We start from the raw sequence: 18,400 nt of genomic DNA, 5'->3' as shown, positions 1-18,400 counted from the left end.
ATGTTTTGGAATAAAGAAAATTGATTATACATACACATAAACGTAACATGTACATAAATGTGTGTATATATATATATATATATATATATATATAAAATATATATATATATAATATATGTATACGTTGGAAATAATATATACTAAAAAATAATCTCTCTTTCATCTAGAAATGCCATTATTTGACACAACACATTTAAACAAGTTAAAGAGGGATCTTGTAATAAACATAAACATGTGGAGAGCATGTGAACATGAAAGATAATACCATTTATTTATATATAGTTTATAAGAATGAACAAGTAAATTTACGTAGGAAGGACACTTTGAGTAAAATACATTTACTAATATAATCTCTCTCGTTCGAACATAACAAAAGGAGAATAAATAAAAAACAAACAATTATTTTTTTCTAGATTTTGTTCGAGCAATATCACACGCTCGCAACGCTCCTTTAAGATGATACATCAGAATTATATTAAATATATCTCTTAAAGCGAAAGCATGTAAATGCGTCGTGTCTTTTATCGATTATGCATTCATACGCGTGTGTACATGTACACACACACACACACACACACACACACACACACAAAGCACACACACATACACAACTCACACACATTAAAGCGTACACGAAAAGAATATATACAAGTTTAATTTCGGAGAGATTAGGGCGCGTCACAAAAAAAAGACATGCCTAGCTTTCTCCAAACTTGATTCCGCGCAATGTAATCTCTAACACGATGGGCGCGTTCGATAAACTAGTAAAGTACAAATAGAGGAGTCCCATACGAGAGAATACATTAAGCTCAGATTTATATATGTGTATTTACGACTACTTACGACTCTTATATATGATTTTGTATGCTAAATTTTGCGTCACACAAATCACACATATTATAGCCACAATCTGATCTTTTTAATAATTCGGAGATTACTATATCACGCGCGTTTGATAATTAATCCTTAAATGCCGGCGTCGTGATATATTGTATGAAATTTTTACATTTTAGATAATGTTAATAATAAGATTGTTACAAGATACATTTTTAGTATATGAATATATGTATACTAATATATGAATATACTAATAATATGTGAGATTATTTGAGCAAATAAAGTATAAAAGTTTTATGAATTGCGTATATTGTAATAATGGGAATATATATATCGTGCGCCAGAGGATTACGCACATAATAAAAATACGCGCCAATATTTAAGGATTCGCAAAAACGCAACACGGCTCGGAAAAATGCAATTGCGTAAATGAAATAAAAAGTTGGAATTTACATTTAATTGTGATAAATCCCATCATTTTTTACTCAAACTGTCTATACTGGGAGTTTATAAACTGCGTGTCTGTGCGCAAAAGTATTTCTGTCAGAGACGCCGCAAAAAAATTTTAATAAAGACGGAATTTTTGGCAGCAATGGAGATCATGTTAAATACAGGATTTATAGCATATATTATGCTATGCGTAGCATCTTATAGCACATATGCGCTTTTTAAGCACCCTTATAGCACTGACGTGGAGCGTCGATGATATTTCACGTGAAATTTCATCAAACTTTTTCAAATTAATTCTGCCAATTACCTATAATAACTGGAATAATTATTATGTGAATATATATGTGTGTGTGTGTGTGTGTGTGTGTACTTTTTACCGGTATCAAGTTTATTTTTATAAAGATATACATGCGCCAGTGCTTATAAGGGTTAACATTACATATATGTATAGTCATTATACTATTTAAAAGAAAGGCGATATAAAAAAGATGTCAAAATTTGAGTTTTAAAAGTTAAAAAAAGCGCTTTTTTTTACCGAAAATTAAATTTGTTTTTCAATATTTGTAAAAATGTGTTACATATACACGATATATTATTTATATTTCTGATTACGAAAGATTTGAAAATTCATAGAAGGAGAAATTCGGAGAACTCTGGAGTTTGATATCCAACATAATTGACATATAGATTTGTCAATTGAAAAGATCTAGTCCTTGCTCAAAATTTGCTGTTTAACTCTGCAATAGTGGCTCATCACTGATGGACGCCATTGTTTTTTTCACATGATTAAAATATATTTATCAATATTAAAAAATGAACATAATTTTTTTCATCAAAATTGGCTTCTATTTTTCATACATGAACATATTTTTCATTTAAATATGTATATATATTTAATTCAAAAGTGTTTTGCGAAAAATGTCCATGCGGAAATTTATCACTTTCATGTCATTGTAACGTCATTTTGTAAATGACGTTATTATTACTAGTACAGAAATATACAGAATGGAGATGGGAATTTCGTGACTATTTTCATATGTGTTCTATCTCGTGATCATAAATAAATAAATATAGACGGAGCATCGTCTACCTCTCCTTATTATATATAAAAGAATATAGTGCCAATATAAACTAATGAGACAGAGAAGAGGAAATGCATGGGTGTATTTTCTCTCCCTCTCTCGCTCTGTTTTTTTTTCCATAGACTAGTACTTAAACCAAAGACGATATGTGCATATTGCATATCGTTTTCAGTAAAAATAAAACGATTTGTTTGAGCAAGAATAATCTAAGACATTGTTTCTTCATTTCAACTAGCGAACTATAACAATATAAGTCTATATGCGATTGATATAAACGTGTTTGTGCCGTGCCGTTTCGATGTCTTGAACGAAAAATATTAGTACGGTGTCATTAGACATAAATTTGTATAACCGTACAAGTATGTGCATATACTTGAAAATTTCTCTCTCTCTCTCTCTCTCTCTCTCTCTCTCTCTCTCTCTCTCTCTCTCTCTCTCTTCAATCAATAACGTATTTTATCTAGTGTGATATTCTCCATCTTGATTTGTGCAAAAGGTTTATTGTTATCTTATTTTCTTGAGAAATCTGTTTCATATAAATAAAATAAAAATAGAGTTTTATTTTTAAAGAAAAATTAAAATTTTTTCCTTTATAGAAAAAAAATACGTTGATAACAAAAAATTAATAACAATTTCAATATTAATTTGTAGAAAGTATGAAACTAGAATTTCGTTTTTTTTTCTTTCAACACACATACTCTTTTCTCTCTCTTTGTCTCTTAACATTTTCTACACACATTAATAACAAACTTTTTCCGGAATCTTGAATAAAGAGAACGTCACATATTAATATAATCGTTAATATAATATTATTTTGTAATTTTATTTATTAGATGCATATTTTTTATTATTTATTATATTATAGATGCATAATTGCTTGATTTTTGTGCATATAATTATATAATTATGCAAATCTATTTAGTTAGATAGACATTTGATAAAGCGGATTGAAAAAAATGAGAGAGAGAGAGAGAATCGATTCGCCTCACAAGATTTTCTTTCGAAACTTTCGAAGCAACAGCGTCACATTATTACACGATCGAAGAACAAATATGATTCGCTCGAGGATTCTGATTTACAGCCTATAGCTCACTAGAATAATTTGCTCGCGTTAAGAATACAATATATAGGTATACGCGATACATTATTGACAATCATTACGGCAGATGCTATATATATTGTATATAAGCAAATATCCTATATTATATCAACATACAAACACGCACACACATACATATTTACACATGTATGTATATATATAATTAGGTACGCGCTTTGTGCAAGATAATCGTTGTATGACAAATATTATATAGTAGGACCGACACTTTTACTCGTTCAAACGACACACATGTGTGTGTCTTTCAATGATGTCGTTTCTCTTTTGTAATGAGAGTAAACGAGAGAAAATCCAAAAGTATATAATGGTTTTTTGCCACAGCCTATATCTATCAGCCTATATATATATATATATATATATATATATATATATATATATATATATATGTATATACATGTCATTCAACTGTCATTATTATTATTACACTCTGCTTCAGATTATGTCTAGTACAATAATTACGAATATACCGTGTGTTACAATACGGTGTTACACGAAAAACTCGTTAGTTTTCCATCTCACTTGACTCGCGTCCTATGCATTATAATTTCCAAAAATTTTTTTTATTTACCTTTTTTCATTTTTTTCCCCCCTTTTTGGTTTGATAAATGCTCGCTATTCTCACTTGTCTAGTATAGAGATAGTGAGCGAAATAAAAATCATTTATTGCACCAAAATATCGCGAATAGGACAAAGAGCAAGTAGCGTATCCATAAATCCATTAATGTTTTTTACTTTTAATGCATTTCCTTTCTTGTTTCTTTTTCTCTTTCATGTCTAACTTTGCTCGGAGGAGGATTGTCATTTGTTTCGATAATAATCGCGCGAGATAGATTTCGATAAACGATTGGATCAACTGTCGCGTAAGATGCATCATTGCTGGCATCAAATATACATGTATAGATATGAATTTAATTATATATTTTACTAATATAAAGCGAGACCACAGGAGCGCAGAGTTTTTGATACATTTTATTAATCTATCGGGCACGAATGGTTATGCACGTTTGCAAACAAGATAATAATTTATTTCCACGTATAATGTGCAAAATAAAAATTGATTGACAATTTTTCGCTTTCCAAGATCCGAGTTTGTTCAATATTATTCTCCCTGTAGCGATAACACGGCATCTTTTATCGATCGATATATTATGACAAAAACCATTGGGATTAACATGATTGAAATGAGTCGAATCGATTTCGATATTACAATCGTATATGCGTAAACGCGCGCGTACGCATGACTCGCGCACACGTGTGTGCTCGCACATGTACGAGAGCCATCGCGTTCCGCCATTTCTCATCCAAGTACATTAAAGATTATTGTTTATTGTAGCGCAATCGTTGTACAGTAGTATTTTTTTTAATGGTCCACAAACCGAGCACCTTCGCTCGATCTCGTCGACGTGACTAGGCCGTTTACGCCGTTTACTTTTTTTTTTTTTTTTTCTTTCCTCTTCCCCGTCTGACATATCGAGGTATAGTGTATACGCACTTGTGTACGTACACGACACGATTGTCATTTTTATTAAATTTGATTTACAAGCGGAAAGAGGATCGATATGTTGCCTTTTTGTTCGCGTCTTTTTATCGAAACACGCTTTAAGAGAGAGAGTCAGAGGCATAGAGAGTCAGGTCGCTCATCATTGCACATTACCAATAATGACACACATCGAAGCTTAAAAGATAATAAACTCTTTTTTTTTTTTTTTTTTTTTTCTCACTTGGTCTCTTCATATGCAATTTTCGATTGTAATGAAACAAAAGGCCACTCAAGCCATCATGATGCAAAGCAACTGCGACCAGTCTGTTGATTCATCAAGTCATCGCGGTTGGAACAAGTAGAAGCTTATTTGAGACTAGACGTACACTAGCATTATTAGCATCTCTTTCTCTCCCTCCTTTTTTCTCTGATTGACAATTCAAGTCTTAAAATCTATTTCGGACGCCAATGTTTCTAAATTACATTTATAGACAAATAGCTTGTATACAAGTTACAGTTTTAAATAAAAATCCAACAACTCTATTTTAAATTTTAAATCCATGTCTTTATTATTTATTTATTTTAAATAAACGGAGATTGTGTCTTGTAAAGCTTCATGAATTGAGACAAGAGCCGTTGAGCGCGTAATTTTGTGTATGCAATTGCGATTTCTCCGTTAATTTATAACAAATAAAATCTCAATCATTTTATATACACGTGTAATTCTCAACTGCATTCGTGTATCGATACTTAAAAAAAAAAAACAAAAAAAAAACATTTGCCAAAAATCACATTATCTTGCACGCATTGCATGTATACGCATTACATGCGTGACGAATCAAGTGCGCAAAGTGCATGCTTAACGCAACAAGCCAATCCTGCTTTATGCCTCGGATTTAAAAGACTTTGTGAATAAATAAATTCTTCGATTCACTCAAAATGTTAAATTTTATTCGCTTCACCGCGAAATTAATCCAACAGTGTCATCTAACTGTATAAATAACGATATACGAAACTTTTTACTCGATGAATAAATTCTACAAATCTATTTCTATAAATATTGAAAATGTCAAGTTATTGAAACGTTAATCATGTATTTAAGATTAATTCTAATATGAATTTGCTAAAAAATAAAATTTACATTAACGTCTCAATTACATACATTATTATGAAATTTATATAGAAAGAAATTCGTAGAAATTATTCGTGTTAAACGCAAAGTCTGTGAAGCATTCTCTCCGATGCTAATTATATATCCTACGACGACGACGACGACGACGACGTATCCATATGACCCGGAGCGTTGCTCTCGTCGACGAGTTTAATCGAGGATTTTCATCAAGTTTATGTAACACGCTATAATTAGAAGTGGCATCATTACGAAATACGAGCACATGTTTTAACATATATAAACGGCACACGAGTCGTACATATGTGTGTCTCTAAGACAAACGGTTAACGATATCTACGCAAGAGAGACTCGCGCGCGCCTTGTTTGTTTCTTCTTCTTTGCGTTAGAGAATATATAGACCTATTGCTTATTTAATACACTATGTTATGTAAAGTGAGTGGCAATGTGTTACGAGTAAAAACTGGCCGGCAGGAAAGCACCATTCCTCATATATAAGATGGCGGCCGAGCGATAATTCATTCAACGCTTTTGTCGCGTAAAAATTACGCTTCATTCTCTCGATTCTGGTCAATTTATATAAGCCAAACAATGCAAATTTTTTTCATTCATTTCAGCGAGTTCAATTTTCGATACAAAAAAAAAGAAAGGAAGGACATTTTACACCAATCGTCATGTTTCATTTAATGGCGAGTATGATGCGTAAAACTTGTGTGTGTGTGTGTATCGCGTCTAAACTCGCCGAAATTGTATCAAAATTTCAATCTCTGGCGCTCTTACACTAGATATATACAACGATATAACCAAAGAAGAAAAAAAAACACGGAATAACGCGATGGAAAGAATCATTCATAGAGTGGGTGCCGTCTAATTTCATAATTACATGTCTAACATGGTTGGATGATTAGGAAGCTTCAGACCTGAGCTTATTCGTGCCATTTTTTTAGTCACTTAGGGCCGCGATAACATGTCTAGAATAAATAATCTATTTAAACTATAGGCTACAATCCATCTACTTTGCTCTAATATAGTACTTGATTGTCCGCAGTTTTATTTCCGATATAGGTGGGAAGGTGACTGCGAATATCAATCACATAAAGCGGAGCTTAAATATCTACAGATTCCAATATCAAACTTTAATTTTTTTCTCTTCTGGCAGAGGTTACAAAGTGTGTGTGTGTGTGTGTGTGTGTGTGTGTGTGTACACGTGTATGTGTGTATATGCGCACGTCATTTCAAAATATGCCCAGGTTTTTTACCATATTACATCTTCCTATAATAGATTCTGGCTAGTTTCAAGTTTTCTCCCAAAAAAAATTTTCAAATATTATGAAATAAAATATATATTATTTTTAAACAATTGAGAAGAAAGAATTATAAAATATCGAAAAACAAAACATTTTCGAACGCAACCTTGGTAATCTATTGACTTTCGATACATGATGAGCGGATTCTATTTTTCTTTATTTGTCTTTATAAAGACATACAATATTGAAAATTAGAATCTAGTAAAAAAGGTTCTTGAAATATTTTTACACAAAAAATTTCTCTCTATATCGACCGAAACATTAACTAGAAGAAATATGGTTTAAAAAATAGGACATATGCTTAACATACACTTGCGACATAATATCTCAACTTTCATTTCACATTGTTACCTATATATATATATATATATATATATATATTCTTTTTCCTTTACCTATTTATTCCCTACGATAAATATATAATCGCAAAATTAATACATGATATTATACGCAAACAAAAACTGACATGTATTTCGCGAGATGGTGCTAATTATTCTCGTCATTTTGACAAAACAAAAGCTCCTTGAAATATTTATTTACACACTCGTACTGTTGGTAAATTCAAGCAATGCACAAAGAGATTTGAGAAAATATATTAAAAATTAATTATATAATTATATAATTAAAATAAACAAGTAATAAAATTACATAATAAATTACATGCGTGTGTGTGTGTGAAACACATTGTAATATCGTAAATTCATAACATGAACAGATCCTTTGCTCTATTCAAACTGTTAAAGCGATTTAAATACCGCTAAAGCAGTAACATTTAGCTATTGGAAAAAAAACGAACAAATATTAGATATATATATATAAAGAGAGAGAGAGAGAGAGAGAGAGAGAGAGAGAGAGAGAGAGAGAGAGAGAGAGAGAGAGAGAGAAAGTCAAAAAGAACTTTGAGACCATGTACGCGTATGCTCGACTAGGCAAGAGTGCATGTACTAATTTAAAACTAAACTTTTTTAAATTCTTTAGGAACAATTGAACGAGAAAAAACATTAAATAATAACTAGATAAAAAACTTTGACTATAAAGTTTATACAACGCATACGTAAAAGTTGAAATTGGCTTGACCCAATAAAAAAAATGAATGATATAACAAACTCTAAAAACATTTTTAAATATTAGTCAACATATCTCAGTGTTATAAATACTGATCGTTTAAAAGAGCTTTCGCCACTTTAGAATATAAAATTAAGTGGACGCGTAATCAATAACTCTGTTAATGTACGCACAACTTACACACAATAACTCGGGTCGCAAGTAACAATGTTATACATGTACACCGCATCTTTCGCAAACAATGTTCGAGTGCGACGAGTCTCTCTCCTTCAAGTAAGAGAGAGAGAGAGAGACAAATACACTTTCGAGAAAAATAACTAGAAAAATAATTACGAATCAGTCGGCGTGTGCGTTGCCGCGTTTTCGGCGCGCTATGTACCAATAACGTAATTTATCTCTTTATCCATTTCAACACACTCTCAACCCTCCATCAATCAAATATTAATTTCAAACCTTTTAGGAATACTTTCATGATATTTAATAGCGGACGAGATCGCGATTCTGCTAAGAGATGAGAGATATGAATTTCGATATCATGTTATTGATACGATCGTTATCACGAGTGCTCATCGAGAGCTTCGTTTCGAATTATGCATAACACACACACACACACGCACGCGCGCGTGTGTGTGTGTATATATATATAACCAAGCAATCCATCCGCACATTGCCAAAAGTTGATAGTTTAAAATTGAGAGACAAACAGTGTTTGTTTATCTAGACATTTTTTTCAATGTATAGTGAAAAATTGTCATTATAATATCGAGGAAGACACTAGGAGAAATTATCTCTCTCTCTCTCTCTCTCTCTCTCTCTCTCTCTCTCTCTCTCTAAATTTAAACTATCAATTTGCAGCTTTATTCGTTACTACAACAAAGATTTAGTAATTGCTTGGTTTATGCGCACATGTGCCGTTTGTTTTATACAATACGTGTTCAAGTATAACGATAGTTTAATAGTTTTATATTTTAAAATTGGTCAGTTTCTGCCATTCTCGACTATATTATTACAAAACCGCCTTCTTTACACACACACACATACACACACATACACATACGTATGCCTACAATACGCAATATATCTTTAACAAACGGCACTTTCTTTTTCCGGTATATTGATAAACAAGTAAAATTACATTTAGATATTTGATAAACTCTTGAGATGATGCACAGTAACGTTTCTACTATGGAATAATTATTACATATAAAATGTATAAAGTATTAAATATAATATAGAATCGAATTTCAATTCAAATTTTTTTTAAAAACGAGATTTAAAAATTTTGTAAATGAAAAAAACTGCACCGAGAGAAGCCAATGTACATTAAAGTCTATAAAAATTCGTTTGATAAAAAAATATTTTTCGCAAAAGATGAAAATGCCATTGGTTCAAGATTACTATATACATGTATATACAATACATTTATGTTTATTACTTGAAACGAGAATAATCAATATCATTATTCTGGTAGTTCAGAATGATATAAGGAAGAAAACATTTCTCATCTATGGACTCGATATGTCAATTCTCACATTTTCATAAAGATGTAATATAAAAAAAAAAATTTTTTTTTATTAATTAAAAAGTAATTATTCGATTTATCGATAGCGCGTATGTGTGACACCATATCTTGTGTGTCACCAACGCTGAATGTGTTGTAAAAGCGGGAAAATTAACATTTTCACTGATATTTCATGTGACAGTATTCAAGTACCGGAGACAATTATACACTAGTGTCGACTTTAATAATTTAAAATACTAGATATCGACTAGATATCTAGTATAGATTATAAATGTGGCAGTGGTAATTTGTTAAAACCGGTGTAATTTCGCCAAGTTCAGATTTCAATTTTCCTATACATCTCGAAATAATTTCTAAATTTATTTTGTAACAATTACATACGCCACACAAAACTAGCTTTAATTTCAATGTTCAAACAATCGGAAGTTGAATTTATCGCAAAAGAATTACCGAATCATTAAATATCAATTAAAGTGAGAATATCTTTTGAGCAAGAATCCAATCTATTACTTGCAAAATTTATTAGCAATATACGATTTTAAAACTTAAAATTTATCAATTAAAAGTTAGAGAGAAAAACATGACATTGTTGCTACAAATCTTTCAATTTCAATTTGCTTCTAAATCTTGGTCTATTGTACTAGATTATTATTTGTTTCCGCACTTGATTGAACCACCGATCATGTTTGATCATTCCAATTTCTAAATATTGATACGTACATGTATGCATGCGTGCGTGTGTATGTGAGTGCATATTTCTTTGTTGTGCGTGCATAAATTTGCAATAGTATGTAATATCGCATGTGATTTAAATGGGATTGTCAGATACACATCCATATTGTATTTTCAATGTTCTTGCAGCGATATGCCGCATTATAGTAAACTTAATGTTTTAGAAGATTCTTTCCTCCCCCCCCCCCAAACTTTCTCTCAATAACGCACGTAAACGCACATTTTTCTTAAACGCGCGAGGCTTTGTGTTTTTTCAGAGAATCAATTATAAAGGAATAACCTGAATTAATCGTACGGATTGGAGATTAAGGCTAAAAAACAACAGAAAAAAAAAATAAGTATCGCAGCAACAAATATAATTGAAGAGCTTGATCATAAATATTTCTAAACCCTTGAAAAATGGATTTATAATGATCAGTGTTGGGAAGAGATGAGGTCTTTGTACAAGCTCTTCAATTTACAATATTACGCGAAAGAAAAGCACGCGTAGTGCTCTGTTAATCAACATCTGTTACAACTATATACGATTACTCGCGCAATATTTGCGATCTCATCGCCATGGTTGTTGTTTCGCTCGCGACAATATTACATTAGCGCGTGTATCATTCCTTCTTACGTTGTATAATATACAATAAATAACATCAAGTGGTTCGTGAAGCGAAAGGAACAGCAACGCAGTATCGACATAAATTAAGAATACGCTTATATATGTATGTATACAAATACATGATAATGATTAATGTACATACATACTGTACTGTGCAGATCGTTTCTTAAATGTCTTTATGTATTAATGTGACTCTCGTTGTGCGTATACTTGTGTGTAATATAGATGGTTTTTACCTCGCGCACATATGCGTATCGAAAGGAACATGTGTATCTTTTTTTTTGTATTCGTAGGAACGAGAATACATCCGGAACAATGTCTGTATAATGGAAAAATCTGGCGTTTTACTCTACCATGTAAACAACATTTTAATATATATATAATATAATATATAGTTCGTGTGTAGTGCGTACGATTATAATCGCGCGCGCGCGCACTTACACTTTACGAAATATTTAAATCCTGGAACATCTACTACCACACATTATAGGTCACACATTCAAGGAAGGCCACATTGAGCTAATCTAACAAGTTACTGCCAAACATTTTAAACGAGTACATTGGCGTTTTCTGCCTAATTATCCGCCTATTTAACTTGAGATATATATATATAATAAATAAAATTGTACAAAGAAACGGTTCTTTTCTTTCATCATACTTGTAAACGATGTAATACATCTGAGCAATCTCCTTCTTGTTGTCAACGATTTAAACACGATTGATACTGCTTTCGGTTTATTTCCGATTTGTGTGATGTCGAATAAAAAGCAGATATTTTTTTTTTTACACGCGATAGAGATAAACCGATGAAAGGGATACCAAGGGCAGTTTAGCGAAATTCTTGCATCTAAATCGGTGTCCTCGAGAAGCTAATAAGTCATGTTACATTGTCGTAAGCATTAAAATACGTACGGTAGAAAACTATGAAGTTATCGATAACCTGTAAAAGGTTATTGCATGCGTTCCCAAAATTCCGTTTCACTCTTGTTCATTCGTGTGCGCGTGTTACTTTGTGTGTATCGCGAGTAAAAATCTCGAATTTAATGGGCGGCATTTTGTTTCAACAGTAAAATAATCGTAAACACCAGCAAAAGCTTTTCAAAAACGTAATACTATATACGTAAGTAAAAAGCTGCTGGACTCGATTTAGTACTTCAAGATGATGAGCGATACCGAGTGAATTCAGCGCAAATTTGCTAGGTATCGCTTGTATAATCGTCGGTTCCGTCTTTCATTTGACTTGAATTATGAACCTTTGCCTCAAGAACCGGATCCTTGGGAGTCTCGATGACTTTCTTCTCTATATCCAAGTCATAGAGTAGTGTAGCCTGGAGCGCGTTATACATACCGGTCCGCGCGTACCGCGACGCCTTTGTCAGTTCGTGAACGCTTCCAGCCAAAGTCAGAATATCTAAACACACACGCACATACGCGCGCACACACACATGTACATATTACAAACATGATTGATACAAATACTCGCGATCTCAGATATGTCATTGTCAAAAGTAATTCAACCGACGCGCGACGGTGGGCCTGACTTTACTGTTTGCGATATATTTTTTCTCTTTAATAGTACAGCATATTCATGTACATATTTGCTCTACTTTTTCAAAATTAAAAGAAAAAAGTTTGCATCATCGCGCATGTTTCGCCAACAAAATGTTTAATACTTTAGTCTAGTGATTTCATCGTGTGTAAAGCTCCCGAACGCGTCCGCATCACGATTCAATATGCGATTCGAGAAGCGATAAAAATCTATGAAAACTTGACAAAAATTTTCTTGCAAGTTTTCATCTTCAAATTTTTTATCTATAATTTTATAATTCTGAACAAGTTTTCAAGAGGAAACTCCACCAAATACATTTAATCTATGTTAAATTTTGAAAATTTTTAACCAAGAATTAAGAAATTGAGGTTATATAGTTTTTATTCTTTTTGTTTGTTAATGGTTAACATTCTTATATATACGACTATCCAGAAAGTAAACTAATTATCCGCAATTCATTTTTACCAATCAATCGAATCAACGCATGTATTAGCGCTCTCTTAACATTAATATATCCGGATGTTACTCAAGTTATTTATAAAAACTCTAATCTCATACTTGATACTCACCATTGTCATTATATGCTATGATGCAATGTGGGTTCTCTTTCTGACGTTTGATAGCATTCGCGATCTCTTGTTTACGACATTCTTGAACATATTTGATAGCTTCCAGCCAATATTCCATAGCTTTGTGTACACGCTGATTCATCGTGGTCCCGCGTAAGCGTTCCATCTGTTTCGCGCAAAGTTGAAAAAATTTATATATATTTATATACACACACGTATTGTGTATATGACACATAAAAGTTATATATACGGTAATGTACATAACATGAGAATTATATTGTACATGCATGAAAACGATATATAATCGTAACGATAACAAGCAAGATATAAAAATATTTTTTCTCCATTTATTAGATTATTGCAAATCATTAACAAAATTCATTGTAAGCTTGTTTTTTTATTTAATCATTGTATCATATATAACGTATGAGAGAAAACATTGAATAAATGATAATGATTTGCAATAATCTAAATGGAGAGGGGGAGAGAGAGCATTTCTCTTTTTTTTACCCAGGTTCTTTACTCACCTTTGCTATCAATGTAATAACACGGGCGTGTTCTCTTAAATAATCAATTATCAAGCGATCCACTCTTGATGGATTTCCCTGAAGACGTGGGATAGGTATGTTATTCGCGCTGGTTACTCGTTTTCCTGGAAAATGCGCGGCCAATCCAGCCTCACATTTCTTGCGCTCCTTCTCCAATTGCTTAAATTGTTCGTACGTTTGTTCGAGATTGAAATGCAATATACTCGAAGGACCTGTCTTTCTAGCTGCGCCATTCCCATTTCTAAAATTCAGATTGCCTCCGTAAAGAGCGGAGAATAATCGCGGAACAGGATGAACCGGAACAGGGTGAACCGGCATCGCTGACGGAAATGATCTCCCAGTATTTGTACTCGATATCATTCCTGAATTAAAAATGATATCAGGAGGCGGGATCCCGGCCCCTGGAATGCTCTGTATTTTCGATATATGGTGTCGTTGTTTCAAAATATGATTGGACAAGGCAGTATCCTTGTCCAGTACAGATCTCGCGATACGATCGGTAAAATGACTCGCCGAGGGAAAGGCCATTTCCTTAGCCATGTCAAATCCATCCACGTTGTGATACGCATTGTTCAGTTTAGGCTGCTTCAAGTCGTTGTGATAAAATGCAGAATTTTGCAATATCTTCAAAGTGTCGCCACTGCTGGCAGTGTACTGTTGATACCGATGACAACCATACTTGGCGGCGGCGGTGGCGGCGATAGGCTGATACAAGTTGCGCGAACTCAGATTCTTTGGAAATCCTATCGGTGAATAGGTTTTGGTTTCGATAAACTTTGATTTTGGATTTATCATCTTCAGTAAACCATTGTCAATTCTACAATCACTAGGGAGACAAACGTTCTCGTTTGTGTCTAAATTACTCGTCGAGGAGGATGCGATAAAGCTATTTGTATCAGAGGGATAATACGTGATTAAATTTTTGTAATCTTGGTCCACAGCTTGATCCATCAATTTGTAGCTACGAGTTTGCGACTGCTGCAAGAACCGAATCTGTTCGTTGGGTATGCTAACACTTGTCGTCATATTTAATCTAGCGGTATCGTCCCTAGCAAAGTCGCCGCTGCCGTTATCGCCATGTATTCCGCTTCCGAAACAAGTGTGTAAAGTTGTCGTATCAACAGGCGAGAACGGTTGTAACGGCGAGTTGGATAAAAAACCGGAATCGGCGCTTAGATCAGTCATCGCCGAATTGGGCCTATATCCAGAACCAATGTTATTGCTAACATTGTACATATCATGCATATTTACTCTAGTATTACCGTACGAGTCGAATGACGCGTTTTGTCTCGTACTGTTGCGATAGTCTAGCTCGTTGATGGTAACAGAATTTGGTGAATCTAGGTGAGTTAGGTTTAAAGCGGCGGCGGCGGCGGTTACATTGAAATTAAGGTCAGGTTTGACGCTTGAACTTGAAATTCTCGAATAATTTCCAACTACGTCGCCTCTGCAATCCATCGAGGGAGTTACGAATGGTTCCGTCCAGTTGTTAGATCGCGATTTGTCGTAATTCGATCCCGTTGTAGGTGTCGACAACGCAGCATTGCACGACGGCATATTACTCGCGCTCGTGTATATGGTTCCATCGTTCGAATGTATAACGTGAGATCGAGGATCGGATGAATACGATGCCGTCGATGTAATTTCATTGCTACTCTGTTCTATGTTCTGCTCGATGCATGCACCGAAATTCAGCGTCTTCAAGTCGTTACAAAGATTCGTAGGGGCGTGATGATATTCATTCTTGGTATTATTGTAAATATTGTTTGTTAACTTGCTGCATGGATAACGAACTCCCAAATGATGTATATAATCGGTCAGATAAGTATCCGAGCCATCTCCAATTTGATTGGAGCAAGACGTGCTAAACTCTGCTTGGTAATGCGTATTTCCACTGTTGTAGCTATCGACGCGACGACAAGTATCGATAGTAATGGAATCTTCGTCGAGGATTTTTGATACCAAGTCATTCACCATTGGATTATTCAAGTCCTGACTGTCTTCGTCTTCGAAATTATTCATCTGAAATGAAGACAAGCGTGCAACAGACAAATGATGGCGACAATGATATAAATTTCTTGTAATATATTTTGTATCATATTGTGCATATATATATATATATATATATATATATATGCACAATATGATACAAAATATATTACATATATAGAGAGAAATATATTACATATATATATATATATATATATATATATATATATATATATATATATATAGAGAGAGAGAGAGAGAGAGAGAGAGAGAGAGAGAGAAAGAGAGAAAGAGAGAGAGAGAAAACGTGCAATATACGCGAGTATATAATTTTTATACATATTACTTACATTTCTTTTTGCGCTGCAACCTGTTAAGTCGTAGCTCCAATGATTGTAATCCACGCTATGCATGCCCTTGGAATAAATCTTTCGTGGTACTTCCAACATATCGTCACTGTGTTCGGTCTCGTTATTCTTCTATATATGAAAACAATTGTCCATGTAACATTTTAGACAAGCTTATTCGACATGCATTCCGTAAAATGATACCCGGTAATTTAACGACGCGAATCTAGTTTGTCATGATTACAACAACTTTATACAAATAGAAACATTTCAAATATTGTATTTTATCATATCCGATTAACAAGATATTGAAAAAGAAAATCATGAGATATAAATCGAGCAGCGTGTATCTATCGATTGTTTTCAAAGGACACCCATTGCGAGACGAAAAGTTTAGCGTACACGATGATATTACGCGAGGCCGAGTAGGTGCAACATATAATAAAGTAGGTAGGTGATTGATAAAGTAAAATCTTGAGAAGAAAATCTTGGAATGTCGAACGCGGGTGAGCAACTAGTGTGTATCAGCAACAACGTTATCGTTGTCACACGATCGTGGCTGCATCGTGGAGGACAGATTCACTTTTATATTATAATATACGCGAATATACACATGTATATATATCGCGCTATCGTTGGCTCGTCGGGACGAGTGATGGCGCAAATGTGAGAGAAGATATTGTCACCAATTGCACTTTTGCAAACAAAACGCGGGAAACTCGCGAGAAATTGTCATTTTCACGTTTAATAACCGCTTTGAACAATTGCGGATCGCATCCTTCTTCCTTCTTTCTCTCGGACATGCGATGGTACAATCGAGTCTGCTCTTTCCAGTTGCACCTTCTTGCAAATTCTCTCCCTTTTTTTTCCAAGTATCATACGCGCGCGCTTACACACACGTACACATAGACACACACACACTTGCATCATACGTAATACGTGAAAATGCAATGCAACTAAATGGAGCAAATCTAGGATACATGTTTCATCGAAATGCCAAAATAAGCGAAAGAAAATTTTGATTTATCGAATGAATAGTGATGGACAACTATAAAGAGCTATACATAAATACATACATACATTCATTCATTCATTCATTCATTCATTCATTCATTCATTCATTCATTCATACATACATACATATTATATATCCACACATGCAGACGCATATTCACTCACCTTATCAACAGCGAAAGCATTGTTGCCGATAATCGCGGTCAAATTATGCACCTCGGACAGAGCCATTCGTTAAACAAAATCTTGGACAGTCACCACCATTACCGATACTACTAGTCCATTACCACTCGCCATCACTTTAATAACAGTCTTGTACAGGAACCAGTTTCAATCATTTAAATCAATTACTAATGTAATTTCAATCAGTCCCGATCGTCTTGCATCGACGATTGTCGCTCGCATATCTCGCGTGCACCCTGATACACCCACTTAGATGCACGCCGACCAACACCGCACTGACCTACATGAATCTCCGAAGTCTCGAACCTCGAACCGCAATCCGCAATACTTGTATAGATTCGGCGTCATAGAATCTAGTTTTTTTATTCTGTAGATAACCTAACCAAACCTTCTAATTTATCTATGTAAAAACTTGACTCTATACCATTGACATAGTACGAATAGATGGAACATGCCGTTGCTAAAACGACAGAAAAAATGTAAGCAGTAAGTATAAATTTACATTTTTTATTTGCTTATACTTTTATTATTCAACCATTAGCTGAAATCATGTCAGTAAATGTATATTTTTAATTTATATCTTCTATGCTTCCCGATTCACGCATGAAGTGACAGAAAATTTATAACTCGCGTAACGAGACCTACAAGGTGCGATCCTATGGAGCGAAATAGCGCAACGCACAACCAATCGCGAGCGTTGGAACTAAAATTGCGAAACGCTCGCGATTGGTTGCGCTCTCATTCCGCTTCTTGGGAACGCACTTAAAACTTTTTCTAGTGGTATGGCAATGTTTATCACTAGCTCTCTTACACACACACACACACACACGCTCTCTCTCTCTCTCTAAATATATATATATATATATAATCAAG

At 33.8% G+C, this 18,400-nt stretch overlaps 1 protein-coding gene across 2 annotated transcripts; it reads right to left on the bottom strand.

Moving 5' to 3' along the window:
- Positions 1-246: 246 nt before the first annotated feature.
- LOC145946181 (uncharacterized) lies at positions 247-18,113 on the bottom strand. Of its 2 annotated transcripts, none has more exons than XM_083055690.1 (5): positions 17,510-18,113; positions 16,334-16,462; positions 13,974-16,016; positions 13,447-13,612; positions 247-12,739 (listed from the first exon to the last, which is right to left on the bottom strand). In XM_083055690.1, the coding sequence occupies exons 1-5, from the start codon at positions 17,573-17,575 to the stop codon at positions 12,525-12,527; spliced, it is 2,619 nt and encodes an 872-aa protein (XP_082911816.1). In that variant the 5' UTR covers positions 17,576-18,113; the 3' UTR covers positions 247-12,524. The 2 variants fall into 2 exon arrangements, with proteins under 2 accessions (XP_082911816.1, XP_082911817.1); XM_083055691.1 differs by lacking the exon at positions 17,510-18,113 and adding an exon at positions 16,733-17,482.
- Positions 18,114-18,400: the final 287 nt, after the last annotated feature.

The sequence above is a fragment of the Prenolepis imparis genome, unplaced genomic scaffold, assembly GCF_030444845.1.
Source record: "Prenolepis imparis isolate NDT839.2.m4 unplaced genomic scaffold, iyPreImpa1.0 SCAF_15, whole genome shotgun sequence".
Classification (NCBI taxonomy): Eukaryota; Metazoa; Arthropoda; class Insecta; order Hymenoptera; family Formicidae; genus Prenolepis; species Prenolepis imparis.
This window is presented reverse-complemented; position numbering and strand designations above follow the sequence as displayed.